General features: G+C 45.3%; 1 protein-coding gene across 1 annotated transcript; it reads left to right on the top strand.

The window, feature by feature from the left end:
• The first annotated feature begins 5029 nt into the window (after positions 1 to 5029).
• Positions 5030 to 8630, top strand: LOC101432513 (keratin, type I cuticular Ha4). The gene is made up of 7 exons (XM_004471612.3): positions 5030 to 5512; positions 5666 to 5748; positions 6235 to 6391; positions 7230 to 7391; positions 7486 to 7611; positions 7790 to 8010; positions 8499 to 8630. Exons 1-7 carry the CDS (start codon positions 5030 to 5032, stop codon positions 8581 to 8583), a joined length of 1317 nt encoding a protein of 438 aa, XP_004471669.3. The 3' UTR covers positions 8584 to 8630.
• Positions 8631 to 20673: the final 12043 nt, after the last annotated feature.

Below are 20673 nucleotides of genomic sequence, written 5' to 3'. Positions count from 1 at the left end.
CTTAATCTAATTAACCTTCAGCACAACTCTGCAAATTATTCCTATTTTATAGGTGAGGAAATGGAGCTTCAGATAATGCTCAAGATCACAATTGCTTATTAGCAATGATGGGATTTGAAACAGGTTGTATCTACAGTTGCACATAAGATACCACACCACTAAGTGTGGAGAATAATCTAAAAACCAGAGCAGAACTAATACATCCAGGTCAACAACATCCTTCAAAGTTGTCCCCTACACACTTATTCCTACTAATTTTTGGCAAGTCTCTTTGGGAATTGGCTTTAGAGTCACTTATGAGCCACAATCACATGGAGGTTTTTCTCTAACTTGATTGTCCACCGTAATCACAAGGTTTCTCATGACTTCTTCCAAAAACCAAACCATCCCCAGAGGGCAAAGATTTGCAACCAACAAACTGGATATTCAAAGGGTGCAGGTATTGCCAAAGCAGGAGGCTCCAAACATGATCGGAGCAGAGGCTACATCACTGCTGGAATATGGGGAAATTTGGGACTGGGACAAAGATGTTTGGGTCTCTATGTTCTGCCTTGTGTTTTTTTTTAAACAAAAACCTCAGTCATTGTATTCTTACTTTAATTTTGTAAATGAATGCGTTCTTCGTCTGCTTAAACACATCCAATGTGGCTTTTTAATTGCTTCCAAGTGCTCTGCTATCATCATCAAACACACACCAGAACAGTGTTTCTCAATCTCGGGCTTTGGTTTATTTTTTTCTTTTGTTTTGTTGGACTTTGGAATTACCTGGGAACCTTGGAAAACTGTTGAGGTCCAAGCCTCAGGGTCTGATTTAATTGGTTTGGAATTCAGCCTGGTCGCCCGGCTTTTTAAAAAACTCCCAAGATGATCCCAATGAGTCAGGTTGGAAGCCCTTTACCAGTACCTGGGCTCTAGTCCTAACTTACCTTTACCAGCTCTATGTCCTTGGACAAGCCCCTTGCCTTCTCTGAGCTATTCCCCAAAGGTAAAATGGAGATAGCAATCTCTTCTCTCACTATTTATACACATGCCAAGAGGATCCTATAAAATTGTTTATGGGAAAACTTTGTAAATGAGGAATTTTTATTAGGATTATTAATCATTTTGATTATTTATTACTGGTCCAACGCATAGTAGCTAAGCTTCTTAAGGGAAAAAAGGTATGCATATATATATTTGTTTGTTTCATGCCTGACAGTGGAATTTGTATCCTGTCCTATTGTTTTACTCACTGCGACTTCTTTCCACTTTAAATCCCCCACTGAACTCCAACCAGAAGTGTATGTTCTACTCAGCACTATTGGAAACTCTTTAGCCCCAGCCAGTTTTAGGCTAGGGGCTCGGATCCCTTCTCAGTTGGTTGGGTTTTTCAGCTCATCCAGTGTTCCTTGGTGACCTGTTTCCTGGGCTATCCTGGACTAAACTCTTAGCAGACCGTGTGTGCCACCCTCAGGCATTTGGTTTTTCCTCCTGGATCAGCTACTAAATATTGTTGCTGATCCCTTTCCTTCCTGTTTCCCTTGCGTATTTTATATTTGCTAAGGGATGAGCTCAGGCATCCTATTTACCATCCTTACATCTGGGGCCAAAGTCATTGTTGAGTCCTTTGAGTTTGGAGGCTATTGTATGCAGGACTTCTTCCTCTCCAGAGGCCCATCCCCTTATTCCTGGAATCACTTCTCATGAGGAGCTTGTGGAATTGTCACACTTTAACCCCCAGTTTACTGAAGAGCAAAGCAATGTGTCTTCTTGTCCATGTGCTCAGAGTTGGCGTCGTAATTCATGATCTCTTTCATGTGTTTTCTCTCCGTTTCTGAGTTTTGATACACCCTGGTCTAGGCCAGCACCTCATCTCTTTGGCTCTCAGTGAGGTGTGATGGGCCAAGTAGACTTGGGTCTACTTACTTGTGTGAACTTGGACAAGTTACATTTCCTCCTAAAGTCTCAGTTTCTTCCACTCTGATACACGACAATGATAACGGAATCTGAACACCAAGGGTTTGGGTGGGGAGGGCATGCTATGTGTGAAGGTAGCTAGTAGACTACCTGACTAGAAAACAGTCTATTGATGTTTGGCTCCTTCCTGCTTCACTGTCTGGGCCCCAGTTTTCTCATCCATAAAGTCACATCCTTCCAGTTTTAGAATTTTTTTGATTCTACGAAACAGAAATAACTTCTGAGATAAACTTTTACGGGGTTGGGTGGGTAGGCTTTCTCTGAGATTCTAAATCACTTCAGAGCATCCCATTGTGCTTTTTGCTTACTTAGATGCTAAGAAGGCAAAATAATTTCCAATCTGAACATATCATTCAATTATGTTAAAGAGTGGCCACTTCCCTGTGGAGAAAAGAAAGTGAGTATAACTTTGTCTTATTTCAGGAAAGGACCACAGAGAGTAGCTGGGGAGAGAACTGCTTGGACAGAGACCTTTGAAGGGGTCTGGGGTAGGGAAAACAGGGTCTCAGGGGGGACTAGAAGGAAAAACTATAAAGGGAGAGGCATCTGGCAGAAATGAATCTATGATTTCCTTTCTCTCCCAAAATTATAGAAGTTTCTGCACCAAATGTAAGGCTTCTGCACTGTGCTTAGGGTTCAGGCTCAAGAGTCAGATGCCTGAGTTACTCAAATCCCAGCTGTGGCTGTGTCTTGGGAAGATTCTGAGCCTTTCCCAGCCTGTTTCTTCATCTGTAAAATGGGGATAAGAGGACCAACCTTATAGGGTTGTTGGGAGGATCAAATGAGAAAATGCAAAAGTGCTTAGCACACTGTTTGGCATTCATGAAATGGTGGTAGCATCATCACATCTCTGCCATCATCATTATGAATGCTTGTGCAGAGCTGTAGAGGATTCCTGGAGGATGAGCAGAGTCCATTTTTCAATGCCAATACCAGAAAGGAGGCTTCGGTGGCAATACAACCCCATGTGAAGAACTTGTCTTCCTCAAGAACACCCCAAATGAGCTTATCAAACCCACAAGAGCAGGCCCGTAGCAGAGGACAGGGGACAATGGCCCATATACCAATTTCCTATTCCAGCCACTGAGTTAATGTTAAAACTTGCATTTTGGTTGATTAATTCATGGATATAGTCCATGCGTCTAGTGCTCGTCAGGTAAGTGTGTGAGGTTTGATCACCACTGGGTTAGCATGAGGGATTTGCCCAGATGATAATGAAAAAATATGCTCAGGCATAATATCTTACTTTTCACAAAAGAATGTTTGAGGTGGCAGCATGATTATCATCTTCTCTTGAGAAATGAGGATAACAAAACTCAAAGGAGAACTGACTTCTCTGGATGTGAACCCAGTTCGTTTAATTCCCAAATGTATACTTTTCTGCCTCTCCCATGCTGCCTTGGAAATCTGGACACATTCTTCCTAAGTGACTTCTACTGTGTTCCATAAATAATCTTCTGGAACTTCTTTCTGAACCATGACTTCATTTCTGTGCAGAGCAAAGGACAGACAGAGAGCCAGAGAAAGGAAGGCGAGGTGGGAGAGGCTATTTTTTTTTTTTTTTAATGGTACCAAGGTCTGGGAATGAGTCCAGGACCTCATATGTGGGAAGCCAGTGCTCAACCACCAAGTCATATCAGCTCCCCTGTTGCTTGTTTTATTATATATATATATATATATATATATATATATATATATATATATATATATATATATATATATATATTTTAGGAGGCACTGGGGACCAAACCTGGAACCTCCTATGTGGGAAGCAGGTGCTCTACTGCTTGAGCCACTTCTGCTCCCAAGGAAGGCTAATTTGTTAAGGAGATTAATTGTTGGGTAAAGGGGAGATGCCGAAGGGTTTGGAAGAGTCTAAGGGTAACCTGATGCCAAGAGTGATGTGGAAGTGTACACTTATCAGAGATGGCATCCAGTTCTTAGGGACGATGGTCAACTGCATTCTCATAGGCATTGCGACTTGCTCTGGGATCCTCTCAGGCTGGCACAGTCACACCTCTAGGGGGTGTTTAATGCTCTCAGAAAGAGGAATAAGTCTAGGAATAAGGTGTGAGAAGTTTCCAGAGACTTTGAGATAAGGTCACCATGGATACAAGGCTATCTCTGAGAATCTCATCCTGGTTTTCTTTGTGAGTGTGAGGTATTACGCTTCATATATTTATGCTTCAACACTGCCTCCTGAACTCTCATTCTTGTGGACCATTCCCAATGTAATTTCCCTTCCAGATATTGCTTCTCTTTTTCATATTTTTTGTTTTGTTTTGTTCATTTTTTATTTACTTTTTAAACTTTTACTTTCTTTTTTCGTCTTTAGGAAGACTGTTGCTTCAGTACAGGTTGACAAACGTTTCCTGTCAAGGGCCAGATAGTAAATATTTTCAGCTTTGTGGACCATATGGTTTCTGTCATAACTACTCAACCTTGCCACTGTAGCCCAAAGTAGCCATAGATGATATGTCAATGACTAGACATGGCTGTGTTCCAAGAAAACTTTATTTACAAAACCAGAGATCCTGCCTGTGGTCCACAGTTTGCCAATCCTCTTTTAGTGCTATTCTCACCCAGTTGGTTTCCATCTCACTTTCTTATTTCTCAGTCACAAAAACGCCATTATTTCCAATCCTCCCATGTATCAGCAAATTCTCTAAATCCTAGTCAATATTCCCACTGAGAAAAGCTCAGAATCCTCATACTAATACAGGACAATTTTCTCCTGTAAGGACAAGTTAATCTCAACACTGAAACATGGGTAGACAGGGAATCTAGTGGTTGAAGCTCATGGGTTAGAAGTCCCTGATTCCCAAATAACTCCACCCCGTGTCCCTTGCTGTCCTCCTCTCTGAGTAATGGGGAGAGCCATTTGGGGCTGTGATGATTCTGCCTCCTTTGAAGCTATCTGATTAAACACTGATTTCACCAACCATTAGCATCCAGGAGGAGTCTGATGTGACACAAGCAGAATGGAATAATTTTATGGGATGAGGGGACTCTTTGGAAGCATCTTTTGCTTATTTTGGAAAAAAATTAGCTGAAGCATTTAGGAAAAGAAATTATGCTATATGCCAAGCCCCCACCCACCTCTAAGGGTATAAAAGGAAGGCGGAGGAAGGAGAAGCTCAAACTTCATCCACATCCACCTCCAGCAGCTCACCTGTTCACCTACTCTCCCATCACCTCTCTCAGCACCATGCCGTACAACTGCTGCCTGCCCAACCTGAGCTGCCGCACCAGCTGCTCCTCCCGGCCCTGTGTGCCCCCCAGCTGCCATGGCTGCACCCTGCCCGGTGCCTGCAACATCCCCGCCAATGTGGGCAGCTGCGGCTGGCTCTGCGAGGGCTCCTTCAATGGCAACGAGAAGGAGACCATGCAGTTCCTGAACGACCGCCTGGCCAGCTACCTGGAGAAGGTGCGCCAGCTGGAGCGGGAGAACGCGGAGCTGGAGGGCCGCATCCACGAGTGGTGCCAGCAGCATGTGCCCTTCGTGTGCCCGGACTACCAGTCCTACTTCCGGACCATCGAGGAGCTGCAGCAGAAGGTGAGGGGGTGGAACTCACCGCCAATATAATGAAATATTTGTACACTTTGTAACATACTGGGGTGGGCTGTGGGAACACAGCAACAGCTGGCTTTTTGTACAGGAAGACATTCTCAAGTTCAAGCTATCCTCATGGTAGAATCTTGTTTCTAGATTCTGTGTGGCAAGTCTGAAAACACGAGGCTGCTGGTGCAGATCGACAATGCCAAGCTGGCATCTGATGACTTCAGAACAAAGTAGGTCAAGACTTCTGAACCAGGACACCTCTAAGACCCTGGTAGCTCTTTCATGGCCCTATGAACCTAATGTGACCTGGAAGAGAGCAGACAGCCACTTCCCTCTTTTAATTGCTCCACTCATGTCTGATTATGTAAAATCCGTTTCAAACAGGGATCCAGACTCATGTGCCACCTGCTTTTCTGTCTATATTGGTCTTTCTGGAAGGGCTTCTAAAACCCCAAATTCAGAGATTGAAATCAATTGTTCCTGGGACAAAACTGAAAGGAGACTAAGAGACTCCCTCTCCCAAATCCCTGTGGGAGACTTCTGGTATTAGGGTGATTTGGGAGGCCTCTTCAGCCCACCCCTTCAAAGCTTGAGGGAAACATATAAAAGAGAGAGAACAGGCTGGAAGCCAAGCCAATCTCATCCCAAACAAGACATGGGACAGGAAGGTGGGCTTCATTCCTGGAGCATCCTCCCGATCTGATCTGTGCTTACAGGTATGAGATGGAGCTGTCCCTGCGGCAGCTGGTGGAGGCTGATCTCAACAGCCTGCGCAGGATCCTGGACAACCTGACCCTGTGCAAGTCTGACTTGGAGGCCCAGGTGGAGTCTCTGAGAGAGGAGCTGTTGTGCCTCAAGAAGAACCATGAGGAGGTGAGAGGAAAAAGGGGGAAAAAAAAAAAAAAAAAAAAAAAGTAGGCTTCAGAGCTAAGCCTTTAGCATTGGGAGCCAGGAGCCCTTCTCTGAAGAACTTAAGGTTATCTCAGAGAAGGATGATGCTATATCCGTATTAAGGAGCCAGGTGAATTGCTAATTCTCAAGCAGCTGGGTGAGGGTTGGACAGTTGTGGGAGAAATGCTGAGGAAGAACATTTTGAGACCTGGTCTCTGCTAGTCACTGCCAGGTACTGTATTTGGTGGTGGTAATGGAGGGGACAAAAAGAAAAAGACAGGCCCTTCTCTTCAAAAAGCTCTGTGTTGTGTGGAGAGACATCCATGTAAACATTTTGACATAACACAAGGCAGAGTGAAATAAAGTTTCTGTGAGATACATGAGCAGCACACTCTGGGAAAAATCCAGTTTACCCGAAAGGAGGTAGGCAACTCTTCTCAGAGGCGTATCTTGAAAAAGGAGTATTTCAATGCTTGAATGTTCTAGTCTGAGGGATGAGGCTAAGCAAAGTTATGGAAGTGGCTGAGTAGAGCATATTTGAGTGTTGCCAATGGAACAGTACAGCTGGGCAGGCAGTACCTATAGGAATATGATGCTTGGCACTTACTCCTTTAGAGAATGTGAGGTTTTCCAGTTTTTTGAGACAGGAATTGATGTGATCCCTATTTGAGTTTAATCCTATATATTATGTGAATCAGTCTTTGGGAATGATGAGAATATTTCCTTTAATGCATTCCTGGCAAGGTAGTGCTTACTTTCTTATGGTACTAAGATAGCAGATCCATTTCTGTGAGTTCATTCCTTCCACTTTTTCTATCAGGAAGCCAACTCCCTGCGTAGCCAGATTGGAGACCGCCTCAACGTGGAGGTGGACGCGGCGCCCACCGTGGACCTGAACCGTGTGCTGAACGAGACCAGGTGCCAGTACGAGGCCCTGGTGGAGACCAACCGCAGGGACGTGGAGGAGTGGTTCACCACGCAGGTGGGCGCCTAGGCACGTGGCCACGCAGGACCGCAGTCCCTCGGGGCCCTGGAGGCAGCGCCTGATCCTGGCTTCTCCCCTTTGGACATTTCAGACCGAGGAGCTCAACAAGCAGGTGGTGTCCAGCTCGGAGCAGCTGCAGTCCTCCCAGGCTGAGATCATCGAGCTGAGGCGCACGGTCAACGCCCTGGAGATCGAGCTGCAGGCCCAGCACAACCTGGTGTGTGTGACTCAGACCTGCCCTGCGGTGGGAAGGGCCGGGTTGGGGAACGGGAGTCCTGGGCATCCCCTGGGGACCAGGCACTCTCCTTAACCTGGACGCTTGTGGCTTCTTTGGAACCACGTAGAGAAAGGCTTAGAGGAGCCCCTCCCTGATGCCCTTCATGTTCCCACCACAGAGAAACTCCCTGGAAAACACGCTGAACGAGACCGAGGCCCGCTACAGCTCCCAGCTGGCCCAGTTGCAGTCCCTGATCAGCAGCGTGGAGTCCCAGCTGGCGGAGATCCGGGGCGACCTGGAGCGGCAGAACCAGGAGTACCAGGTGCTGCTGGACGTCCGGGCCCGGCTGGAGGGTGAGATCAACACCTATCGGGGCCTGCTGGAGAGCGAGGACTGCAAGTGAGTATGATGCTAAGGATTTCTGGAAAACATTTGAGGTAGTACTACAAGACAGTGTGGATACATACATGTGGGCCATATTTTCACTCCACCAAGCAGCACATATTAATAGTCTATGATGTGCCCAGTGATCTGTGATAGTCACACCAATGTGGATGGCACAAAGGTGAAGGGAACCCAGCCCCTGCCTTTGGTGTTAGGGAGATTGGTACAAAAATAACTGTCAGGCACATCAAAGTGTATTATATTAACTTCCACAAGCGCTTAAGAGGATAAGATAATATTTTTCAAAAGGACAATTTAAGAAGGCACATTTTCCACCTTTGCACATGGCATTCCAGGAGAGAGAGAAAGACTTGGTAACAATCAAATTTGAATCCAACTAACTCCAACTGCTGAGAAATCATAGGTTGTTTCTAGGTCCACAGGCCTCCCTCCTCTCCTATCCCTAGTGCACTGTAAACCTCTGTGTCATCCCCTGTCCCCAGGCTCCCCTGCAACCCATGTGCCACCACCAACGCATGTGGCAACTCCTGTGGACCCCGTGGCTGCTCTCAACAACGTTGCTGTTAATTTAGAAGCTTGAAACCTCTCTGAAGATGTTAATGAAGCCACTTAGATCAAGTGTAGGAGAGGCCCCCAGATCCTGCCTTTGCCAGAGCTCATTTAGAAACCTTGTCATGCCAAGTGGATGTTTCTAGGCACTGAAATGTGTTCCAGACCCAACAAGAAAGACACACATTATTAATTTTGAACTTTCGTGCTGAGGGTTGAGCTTCTTTATTTCTGGAGATGTTCAATTCCCTAGAATCTGAGCTCCAGGTTACTTTAAGGCATTTCCTATGTGTATTGTATTTCCTGCTTTCCTTGCTTCTTTGGTATTCTCTGGAATGTGAGGAAGCTCCTTCATTTACTTCCCAATAAACTTTATTTCCCTGGCATAGTAAATGTGTTTCTCATTCATATTCATGCCTTGTAAAACACTCATCATGGATGTTTCATGAAATAACCCTTCATTAGGAGGATGAAGTGGGTTAAACAACCGGCCCAAGCCATTGTGCTCCATAGGTGGGATGCCCTCCTGTGACGCTCCTGCCAAGAGACCGCACAGAAAACCTGAACTTCAGCTCCCCTGCCCATCTTGCCATGGCTGCAGGGTCCTTGGCAATTACAAGATTCTTCCCTAAACCTCCCTGCTATTTCCCATTGTCAATCCTTCTTACTGGAATTCTCTTCTCCTTTTTCTCCCAAACTACCTAAAGACTGGCTGTGTTTCTACTTCTCTGTAGAAACTGCTCAGAGAGCAGCAATCTCCATTCAACCTCTCTGCTGCACCTGCTTTGCCAAAATAGCTACTTTTTCCTCCCTCAAAACCCACCTTCATTGATTTCCAAAACCTCACATACACTGGGTCTTTTTTGTTACATCTCTGACTACCTGTTTTCTGTCTTCTGAGAAGTCTGTCTTCCCCTTTCTGTCCCCAGCAGAGTAAATACCTAGATCCTCAGTTTTACTTATTCATGGAGAACTAACATCTCTATGCTGATGATGCCCAAGTTGTGATCTTATACCAGCTCAAGTTCCAGGTTTTTGGTTGTCCATAGGACAGTATCATTTGGTATTAGGCCATCACATCACATTTAATTGGGCTAAAACTTAACTTTGCCAAACTGGTTCATCTTGTTACCCACTTGTTAATACTGTGTCTTCTAAAAAGACTCTTAAGTGCAGGCTGGTCACTCTGCTCACTCCCACCTCTTCAAGTTTATTCATTTCCTCCTAGATCTTTGTACTTGGTCTTCTGTATCCTCTTCACTCTTACATTTCCTGTAGTTCCAAGAAAGGCCAATACTAATTAAGCCTCTCTTAACAAATATTAACTCTACCCCTCCCCTCACTTTCCTCATCACTGAATCTTTCAAGTTCAAAAGCAGGGGTTCTTAACTTTTTTTGTTCCATGGACCCCTTTGCCAGTCATGTGAAAACCATGGACCCCTTACTAAGTCCATACCATACTGTGTATTATTCAATAAATTTATCACATTCACACTAACACAACCCCTCAAGAATAATGCTTTCTTGAATTTTCAATTCAAGCTCATGAACCCCTTGAAATCTTTCCATGGACCCCTGGTTAAGAACCCCTGCTCGACTTGCAGCTCCTATCCTCTGGTTTCTTGGACTTACCCTGGCCAGCTGACAGGGAGGTGAAGAGAGTCAACCACCACACCAGGGAGCCAAGAATGCCTACAGCTGCAAGCAGGAGACTTGCATCCATCATCCATGTGGAATCTAAACCCCCTCTTGATGTAGAGGGGGACTGGACATAGCCATCTCAGGTCCACAAGATCGAGGAATAGAGTATGGATTAGAGTGGACTTACTGGTGTTCTGCTACGGAATTATTGTGATTAGTAAGGGAAGAAATTGTAGTAGTGATGTGGAGAGGGTGGCCACCGTGGCTGCTGATGGTCGGGAGAGGGAAGAAGAGATATGGTTTGGGGGCATTTTCAGGATTTGGAGTTGTCCTAGGTGGTGCTGCAGGGATGGATGCTGGATGTTGTGTGTCCTGTTGTGGCCTACTGGGTGGACTGGGGGAGAGTGTGGACTACAATATGGACCACTGTTCATGTGCTGCAGTGGTTCTCCAGAATGTATTCGCCAGGTGTAGTGGATGTGCCACAATGATGGAAGAGTTTTTTGATGTGGGAGGGGTGGCATGGATGGGGTGGGGGGGTATATGGGGACCTCATATTTTTTGAATGTATTTAAAAGAAAATAAAGAAAAAAAATTAAAAAAAGAGACTAACCATATAGGAATCATAAATGAAAATAAAATTTATTCACTGTTAAAAAGAAAAAGAACTCCTGCTCTAAAATCTATAGGCAACATCAATTATCCATTCAATTTTACTCCATCTGATCAACACAACCTCGATAAACCACCTCTGATTGTGTCAAGTACTCTGCGGGAATACTGAAACATGTTCACAAGTGAACCTCAGCCTTGGTCTACAGCCTTTTTATAGTCTAGGAGGAACAAGACAAAGAGACAACCACCATATGGACAAACAAAGATGTTCTCAAGAAGATGTAAGTAAAGAAATGTGAATTTCAGAGGTATGAGAGAACCCTTCTGGATGGATGATAAAAAGAGATTTCAAGGAAATGTGCACTCACGGGTCAGGGCTTTGGAAACCCAACTATTTTATTCATATAAATTTTGTCTGCTTGCCTTGTTGACTGCAGATCTTTCAACAGAGATAATATCCTCGCCTAATAAAATGCTGATGTAAACTGTAGAAAACTATAAGTGGAATAGTTAAGAAGCAATAACAAAAAGAGGACTCATGAGAAGGTTATTAAAACTTTATATACTTCCTATAGTTCCAATGTCAAGCAACTATTACTGAATGATATTAGCATAATTCTGAAATAAATTTTGATGGCATATGTTTGGATAAATGGGTATGCATAGGTCTGAGAATAAGGAAAGTTTTTCCAGGTACAAACTTTGCCTGGTAAGGAGATGAGGAAACAGGAAGTGTGTTTGAGGCCTGACAGCCCAATTCCTAGCCTGGAGCAGAGGATCTATATGATAGTGGAAGATGAAACTGCCAAGGTAGTTACGTGAGAGCGTATCTGGCAGTGCTTTGATTATCTGTGAGATTTTCTTGGAAGGAAGGTGGCTATATGAGACATCGGGAAGTTGTGTGTTGGATGCGTCCTGGTAGGTCCTAGAAGGTGGTGGATTGGATGAAATAGAAAGGAGGTCAGTTAGGAGGTGAGTGGGAGAAAACAAGACAACATGGGTGGAAGTGGGGGGAGGGGGTGGAGTTGAGGTGGGGATATATTTAAGGCAGGGCCTGGCATGTGGAAGCTGACGAGATGAGACTAAAATTTTGAGCTTGAGAAAATGAAACTTACTGGATTTTGTCTAGGTTCTTGGCTATGCTGCAGAAATGAATTTTAAGAGCACATCAGGTGAGTTAGGCCAGTAATTTATTCAGGTAGGGAGGGACGAGAAATGGGAGAAAATAACAGAGCAGGGGTCCCAGGTAGAGAGGAAAGGGCTAAAAAGTGATAAAGAGGGCTGATTTACAGGCTACAATTCCCCATTATAAGTTATAAATGCCCAGGTTTACTCGTTGGCCACATGGCAGAGGAAAAATGGCGAGAGTGGTACACAGAGGGCAGGAGTGGGTTCAGAGGCAAGAGAGCAGGGCATGTGCTCAGGCCTCATGGTTTGCTTATAAACTATTAATTATTCTACCCCTTTGCTAATGGCAGGGGAGGAGTTCCAGCTGTTTGCTGTTTTGATTGATGACTCCACCCATCAATTCCCCATAAGGGCCTGATGATAAAGTCCCTAGGGATCCTCCGGGGCTTTTCCTTGAATTGCAGAAGAAATCATTGTTCTGGATAGCAGAATCCTGGGGGTGGGGGTCTTCTAGCTGCCATCTTGGGGGCTACTGATGTCCATGTGGACTCTCTGCCAGGTTCCAGATCCATCTATTAATTCCCTATCTTACCAGCCTGCTTCAAAACCACAGTGGTCTCCAGCAGAGAGGACTAGAGATGTTTGGGGGAAGGTTGTAGGGTAGAGAAGGGCCTTGGGGACCACGGGTAGAAAGGGTGGAGTGGGCCTGCGTTAGCCAGGTCTCTGAGGAGAGGGATGACATAAGCAGTTGGAGAGGGAAATGGAGAAGCAGTTGCAGTTTCACAGAAATCAAAAGAGGCCAGAGAAATGATAGTGGCTCTGGAGAGGGTATGTGGAAATCCCCCCAAACCTGTTTTGAGGTGTCTGTATATCTCTTTGCTACTGACCAGCTCATTCTTCAGATCCTCTCCTGCTTGTCCCTCTAGGTCGAAGCCTTCTGAGAGCCAAACCCATAGGTTTAGTTCCTGGGTTACAACCACAATTTCTCCCCTGAAGGTGATGAGGCTGGGGGATTGATACATGGGCATCAGCCACCTTCACGGAGAAGCATGTGTACACTGTCCTTACAGGCAGCTCCGACTGGGGCTGGCTCGTGTGTGTCCCGGGATACCACTCCTGCCCTCCCCTTGCCATTGGTACACATCGAAGAATAATTAATATGTAAGTGGCTCAATATGTTATTTGCATTTCCACAGTAGAGTTTGGATGAATTTTGCATTCCTCACGGTGCACATGTGAGGTGGTGGCATCTGGCCAGTAGGAAAGGAGCAGGGAGAAGCCTCCTAACGCCCTCAGTGTACTGCCCCTGGGGGTAGGGTGGTGGTCCCAGAAAAAGACCTGCCCTGACTCCACTCCACGGATAAGCGTCACTGGTGAGTTTGGGTGTGATTTCCCCCTTGGCTTCTGTGATGAATAGCATCCTTATATCTCAACGGCAATTGCTCACGTCTTGAGACTAGAAACCTTAACCACGGGCGTCTGCCACAATTATTTGGGGCAGCAGTAAAACCTTTCTGTTTGTTAGTAATTGGTTTGCTCATCGTGTTTATTGAAGGCCATTCACCAGAGAGAACATCATCGCTTACGTAAAGGTTAGAATTCACAGTACATGGAGACGGGAATCAATAAAGAGCAATTGCGTCTCCAGTGTGGACCTTGAGGTGGCGCTGGCTTCACTCTCCTCGGCCCAGACCCCTATACCCCCTGTCTCGGCCCCGCTGCCCCTCCCACCAGAGAACAGAGCCAGCCCCACAGAGACAAAAGGGGGGCCTGGGGCTGGAGCTGTGGCCCGGGGCACGAGACCCATGTAGGCCAGGCCCTGCGAGCACGTATTGCCGGCGCGGGCAACGGAGCCGCAGAGCCGCTGGCGTCCAGCACGCCTCGGGCGGCCGCCTGGTGCAAGGACTGGTCAGTAGCAAAACCAGGCCGGCTTTGAGGCCTCGACCCACGCGTCAATCGGCGCATCTCCCTCGATACTGCCGACAGTGCCCTACAGCACCGCAAAGGACGGGCACAGCCTCTGGCGGCTCCCCAAGCCAGCGCAAGGACCGGAAGGGCGCTCTGCCCACCCAGGACCCTGCCCTCGGCGGGCACGATGTCAAGGTGAAGACACGGCGCTGCTTTCCTGGAACTGCCCAACCTAAATTTACTTGTCTCCATATCCCCAAACCAGGCTGTTTTCATAATAAACTTACTGTGACAGGGAAAAAGAAGAAAAAAAAGCAATTCCCTTCCTGAGAATTCCTGGGAAGCTAACTGGAACGTGGCTTTCTTTTCACCATAAGCCCAAGCCCCCTCAACCATCCTCATCTAGTGGCCGTGGGGCTGTGATAGTGTCTTCTAAACTGCCCTTCACTTTTTTTTTTTTTTTCAAATTCTACTAAATTTATTCATTTTTGAAAAAATATTACATTCAAAAAATGAGGTCCCCATTCACCCCCACCCCCCCACCCCACTACTCCCCCCTCAGTAACACTCTCCCCCATCATCATGACACATCCATTGCATCTGGTGAGTACATCTCTGGGCATCGCTGCACCCCATGGCCTGTGGTCCACACCATAGCCCACACTCTCCCATGTTCCATCCAGTGGGCCATGGGAGGACATACAATGTCCGGCAATTGTCCCTGGAGCACCACCCAGGACAATTCCAAGTCCCGAAAATGCCTCCACATCTCATCTCTTCCTCCCATTCCCCACACCCAGCAGCCACCATGGCCACATTTTCCACACCAATGCCACATTTTCTCGATTATTAACCACAATAGTTCATGAATAGAATATCATTAAGTCCACTCTAATCCTTACTGTATTCCTCCTTCCTGTGGACCTTGGCTTGGTTGTGTCTATTCCACATCTATGTCAAGAGGGGCCTTAGATTCCACATGGATACTGGATGCAATCCTCCTGCTTTCAGTTGTAGGCACTCTAGGCTCCATGGTGTGGTGGTTGACATTCTTCAATTCCATGTTAGCTGAGTGGGGTAAGTCCAATAAAATCAGAGTGTAGGAGCTGAAGTCTGTTGAGGCTCAGGGCCTGGCTATCATATTGTCATATTGTCATATTGTCAGTCCAGAGATTCAAATTCCCTAGATATCTCTTAAACCCCAGCACCAACTACAATTCCAGTAAAGTAGCATGAAAGTCTTATGAAAAGAGATCCCATCTGAGTCCAGCTCCATCATGCAGAAACACCAGCTCCAAAGAAGGGCCAACTGACATGGCAGTGAACCCCATCTGCCATGACCCTAGAACCTGTGGGTCTCTTTAGCCCTCAAAAGGACCAATACCTGGAATTGTATCTACTTTATCTGTCTCTGAGACTCTGCTCAGGTGTGCATAAGGGCAGTCCTTTTGACAACCTCCAGACTCTTTTTTAGAGACTCATAGCTATATAAACTCATTTGTCCTTTCCATTTCCCCCTTACTTTAGGTCAAACAGCATTTTTAACTCCTGTTATTATATGTAGACAGGGATATTCTGCTGATCTGCATTGAACCTTTAATTCAAGGTCATTTTCTAGTTACATTATCAGCTGGTACTTGGTAGTGATCCCTCGGTGCCAGGGAGGCTCATCCCCAGGTGTCATGTCCCACGCTGGGGGGAAGGCATTGCATTTACTTGCTGAGTTGGCTTCAAGACTGGCCACATTTGAGTAACACGGAGGCTGCCAGGAGGAAACTCCCAGGCACAGTGCTGTTCTAGGCCTTGTTCTTATTTCAGGTGTATAGGCTCACAAGCATAGTCATTAGTATCAGGGGCTCACTGTTGGACCCTCATTCCTTCCTGGTCCTTACCGTTGCACCTGGGGGACTGCCGCTGCTCCCCTAGGGACCACGACAGAGACCCCCCCCCGCCAAGAACCCAGTACCCCCCCAGCTGTTGTTTTTAATTGTTTCCACTATGAGTATAGCCAAACATTTCCATGCACCCTGGACATATGCCCTGTATAACTCCCTGTCAACCATATATCGCCTGTCAATAACATCCCATACCAGTATTCCTCCGCTGACATTTTTGAACCACTCTGTGATCCAAAACTTCCTGAAAAGTGAAGCCCAATATAATGTCAGGTTCTCTTACTAGTAAAATGGAATATAGCGATGAGTTTAAAGGTTAGATATAGAATACATATTGATTTGGAAAAATTCTACATCCTATCTTTTTCTTTTCTTTTTTCCTAATTATTGAGCTTCTCTTCACAAGAGCCTTAGATCACAGTAATTCATATATACCATATACGGTACTCCTACATATCCATTATAAAACCTTTTCCCTTCCACAGCGATAATCTTTTAACTTATTCATATCATATTTACTGAAACTGATGTACAGGTATTGAGACAATAGCTTTCAAACAAGGTAACATTTGTGTTTACATTGTGGTTTATACTTTAGGCTATACAGTTTTCTAAATTTTTTAGTTATCCTATGTTTTACATTATGGTTTACATTATTAGTCTGCCGTCCCCTATATGTTTTTTTTTAAATTTTTTTAAATTTACTTTGTAATAATATTACATTAAAAATATATATATATGAGGTCCCATTCAACCCCGCCACCCCCACCCCATCTCTCCCCCCCCCAGCAACACTCATTCCCATCATCATGACACATCCATTGTATTTGGTTAGTACATCTTTGGGAACCTCTGCACCTCATGGTCAATGGTCCACATCATGGCCCATACTCTCCCCCATTCCATCCAGTGGGCCCTGTGAGGATTTACAATGTCCGGTGATTGCCCCTGAAGCACCATCCAGGGCAGCTCCATGTCCCAAAGACGCCTCCTCCTCTCATCTCTTCCTGCCTTTCCCCATACCCATCAGCCACCATGTCCACTTTTCCCAATCCAATGCCACCTTTTCTATGTGGACATTGGATTGGTTGTGTCCATTGCATCTCTATGTCAAGAGGAGGCTCAGATTCCACATGGATGCTGGATGCAATCCTCCCACTTTCAGTTGTAATCACTCTAGGCTCCATGGTGTGGTGGTTGTCCTTCTTCAACTCCATCTTAGCTGAGTGTGGTGAGTCCAATGAATCAGATTGTAGGTGCTGGAGTCTGTTGAAGCTCAGGACCTGGCTATCACATTGTCAGTCCAGAGATTCAAATCCCCTAAATATATCTTAAACCCCAACACTAACTGCACCTCCAGCACATTGGCATGAAAGTCTTATGAAGGAAGATCCCATCTGAGTCCAGATTCATCACACATAAACACCATTTCCAAAGAGGGGCCATCTGACCTGGTAGTTAACCCCATCGGCCATGACCATAACTCCCGTGGGTCTCTTTAGCCCTCAAAGGAACCAATATCTGGGGGTTGTATCTGCTTTATCTGTCTCTCAGACTCTGCTCAGTTGTGCATAAGGGCAATCCTTCTGCCAGCCTCCAGACTCTTTTTTAGAGACTCGTAGCCATATAAACTCATTTCTCCTTTCCATTTCCCCCTTACATTAGGTCAAACAGCATTTTAAAGTCATGTTATTTTATGTAGACAGGGATATTCTGTTGATCCACATTGAACCTTCCATATAAGGTCATTTTCCATTTGCATCATCAGTTGGTAGTTGATAGTGGTCCCTCGGTGCCAGGGAGGCTCATCCCCGGGTGTCATGTCCCACGCTGTGGGGAAGGCATTGCATTTACGTGCTGAGTTTGGCTTCGAGACTGGCCACATTTGAGCAACATGAAGGCTGACAGGAGGAAACTCCCAGGCACAATGCTGCTCTAGGCCTTGTTCTTATTTTAGGCTTATCAGCTCACAAGCATAGTCATTAGCGTCAGGGGCTCACTGTTGAACCCTCACTCCCTCCCGGTCCCCGCCGCTGCACCTGGGAGACTGTCGCTACTCCCCTAGGGACCACGACAGAGCACCACTGGCCAGGAACCCAGGACCCCCCCTGCTGTGGTTCTTAATTGTTGCCACCATGAGTATATCCAAACATTACCATGCACCCCGGACATATGTTCCGTACAGCTCCCTGTCAGCCATATATCACCTGTCAATGGTATCCTATACCAGTATCTCTCCATTGCCATTGTTGAAACACTCTGTGATCCAGAACTCCCTGAAATTTGAAGCCCAATATAGTGTCAGGGTCCCTTACTAAGAAATGGCATATAGCGATGGGTTTAAAGGTTAGATAAAGAATACGTGTTGACTTGGAAAGAATTCTATATCCTATCTTTTTTTTTTTTTTTCCCCTAATTATTGAGCTTCACTTCACAGGAGCCCTAGACCACAGCAATGCATATATATAATATACAGCACTTCCATATATCCACCACAAAACCTTTTCCCTTCCACAGCGATACCCTTATACCCTATTCACATCATATTTACTTAACGTGATGTACAGAGTCTAAGACAATAGCTTTCTAACAAGATGACATCTGTGCTTACATTGTGGTGCATACTTTAGGATACATAGTTTTTTACATTCTTAGTTATCCTATGTTTTACATTATGGTTTACATTATCAGTCTGTCATCTCCTATATGTTATGGTGTAATATTACATGTTTTATATCCATCCTTGTGTACTCTTGTGAAACACTTCTTTTGCCCTCACATTTACTTTTTTTTTTTTTAAATTATTTATTTATTTTTTTAAAGTTACATTAAAAAAATATGAGGTCCCATTCAACCCCCCTGCCCCCACCCCCCACTCCCCCCACAGCAACACTCTCTCCCATCATTGTGACACATCCATTGCACCTGGTAAGTACATCTCTGAGCATCACTGCACCCCTAGTCAATGGTCCACATCATAGCCCACATGTTCCATCCAGTGGCCCTGGGGGGATCTACAGTGTCCCATAATTGTCCGTGAAGCACCACCCAGGATATCTCCTCATCCCGAAAACGCCTCCACATCTCATCTCTTCCTCCCATTCCCCAAACCCAGCTGCCACCATGGCTACCCTTCCCACACCCATTCCACATTGTCTCTGTGGACATTGGATTGGTTGTGTCCATTGCACATCTATGTCAAGTGGGGGCTTAGATTCCACATGGATACTGGATGCACTCCTCCTGCTTTCAGTTGTAGACACTCTAGGCTCCATGGTGTGGTGGTTGACCTTCTTCAACTCGATGTTAGCTGAGTGGGGTAAGTCCAATAAATCAAAGTGTAGGAGCTGAAGTCTGTTGAGGTTCTGGGCCTGGGTGTCATATTATCAGTCCAGAGATTCAGAACCCCTAAATATATCTAAAACCCCGGCACCAACTACAATTCCATTAAAGTAGCATGCAAATCTTGTGAAGAGAGATCCCCTCTGCCTCACATTTACTTTGGTTCCATCTATTCAATATCTATTTCTCCCTCCCCTTGGGGCCCACAGTGACAGTCAATCTTCATTTCTTGAGGAGCCATGTTCAGAGATACTTGCAACAGTGTTGAGGGCTTGACTTGCTCAACTGCCCTAATGCCCTGGGAGCCACTCTTTCTCTTGAGAGATACAGTTCCCTCTATTTGATGGCATCAGTCCTCCCCAGGATGTGGGTCTACCTTCACTCTCATTATATGGGTCTCTACCCAATGGTATAACCCACTCTGGCAAAATGAGCATTCAGATATTCCCTAGGAGTCTGTCCTGCATCAGATTATCCCCTTTGAGTATCTTAAACAGGTAACTTTCCTAATTATATTTTGAAAAGGTTTTCTCAGCATTATACTCTCAACCAACACCTGACAATCTCATATGTTCGTATGTTGCCCCACCCTACCCCCAATTTCTTGGGCAATATTACCCATCCGCCCATCCCGAGCCCCCCTCAAACCCACAAAGTCCCACCCAAAGGTAACCCTATGCTCCCATTTTATCTCTTCCTTGTACACATACTTACCTCCAGCTTATCATAGATTTCACCCATGTAGATGTCAGCTTACATCCTTCCTCTACCCCCTGATTTCCTGTAAGCCTATCTTCCAGTCTCTAGCTCTCTGAGGCAGCTTGCTTATTTCATATCATTGAGGTCATGTAGTATTTGTCCTTCAATGCCTGGGTTGCTTCACTCAACATAAGGTTCTCAAGATTCATCCATGTTATCACATGTGTTTGTAGTGTATTTGTTCTTATAGCTGAGTAGTATTCCATTGTTTGTATATACCACATTTTATTGATCCACTCCTCTGTTGATGGGCATTTGGGTTGATTCCAACTTTTGGCGATAGTGAACAATGCTGCTATGAACATTGGTGTGCATATATCAGTTTGTGTCCTTGATTTCAGTTCTGCTGGGTATATACCCAACAGTGGTATTGCTGGGTCCATATGGCAAATCTATAGTTAGTTTTTTGAGAAACCGCCAAACTCTCCTCCAGAATGGTTGGATCCTTCTGCATTCCCACCAGCAGGGGATGAGTGTTCCCATTTCTTCACATCCTCTCCAGCATTTGTATTCTTCTCTTTTTTTCATAGCTGCCAATCTTATGGGAGTAAGATGGTATCTCATTGTAGTTTTGATTTGCATTTCCCTGATAGCTAAAGATTTGGAGCATTTTTTCATGTGCTTTTTAGCCATTTGTAGCCCTTCACTTTTGAAGATAAAGGAAACCTCCCTCTGCGTTATTCCCTTCCGACAGGTGGAAGCAGTGCTGGTCATGGAAGTATTTATCAGTCCACAACACAGTATCCCTTTCCTAATTTTAATAATTCCATTGTCTATTTTTTTGTATTTATTTATTTTTTTAATGGTACATTAAAAAAAT

This window comes from Dasypus novemcinctus, chromosome 21, assembly GCF_030445035.2.
Source record: "Dasypus novemcinctus isolate mDasNov1 chromosome 21, mDasNov1.1.hap2, whole genome shotgun sequence".
Classification (NCBI taxonomy): domain Eukaryota; kingdom Metazoa; phylum Chordata; class Mammalia; order Cingulata; family Dasypodidae; genus Dasypus; species Dasypus novemcinctus.
This window is presented reverse-complemented; position numbering and strand designations above follow the sequence as displayed.

Coding starts and splice junctions, on each gene's coding strand:
- LOC101432513 (XM_004471612.3), top strand. CDS start 5,030: ATGCTATATGCCAAGCCCCCACCCACCTCTAAGGGTATAAAAGGAAGG. Junction 7,392..7,485: donor AGGAGTGGTTCACCACGCAG/GTGGGCGCCTAG, acceptor TGGACATTTCAG/ACCGAGGAGCTCAACAAGCA. Junction 7,612..7,789: donor TGCAGGCCCAGCACAACCTG/GTGTGTGTGACT, acceptor TTCCCACCACAG/AGAAACTCCCTGGAAAACAC.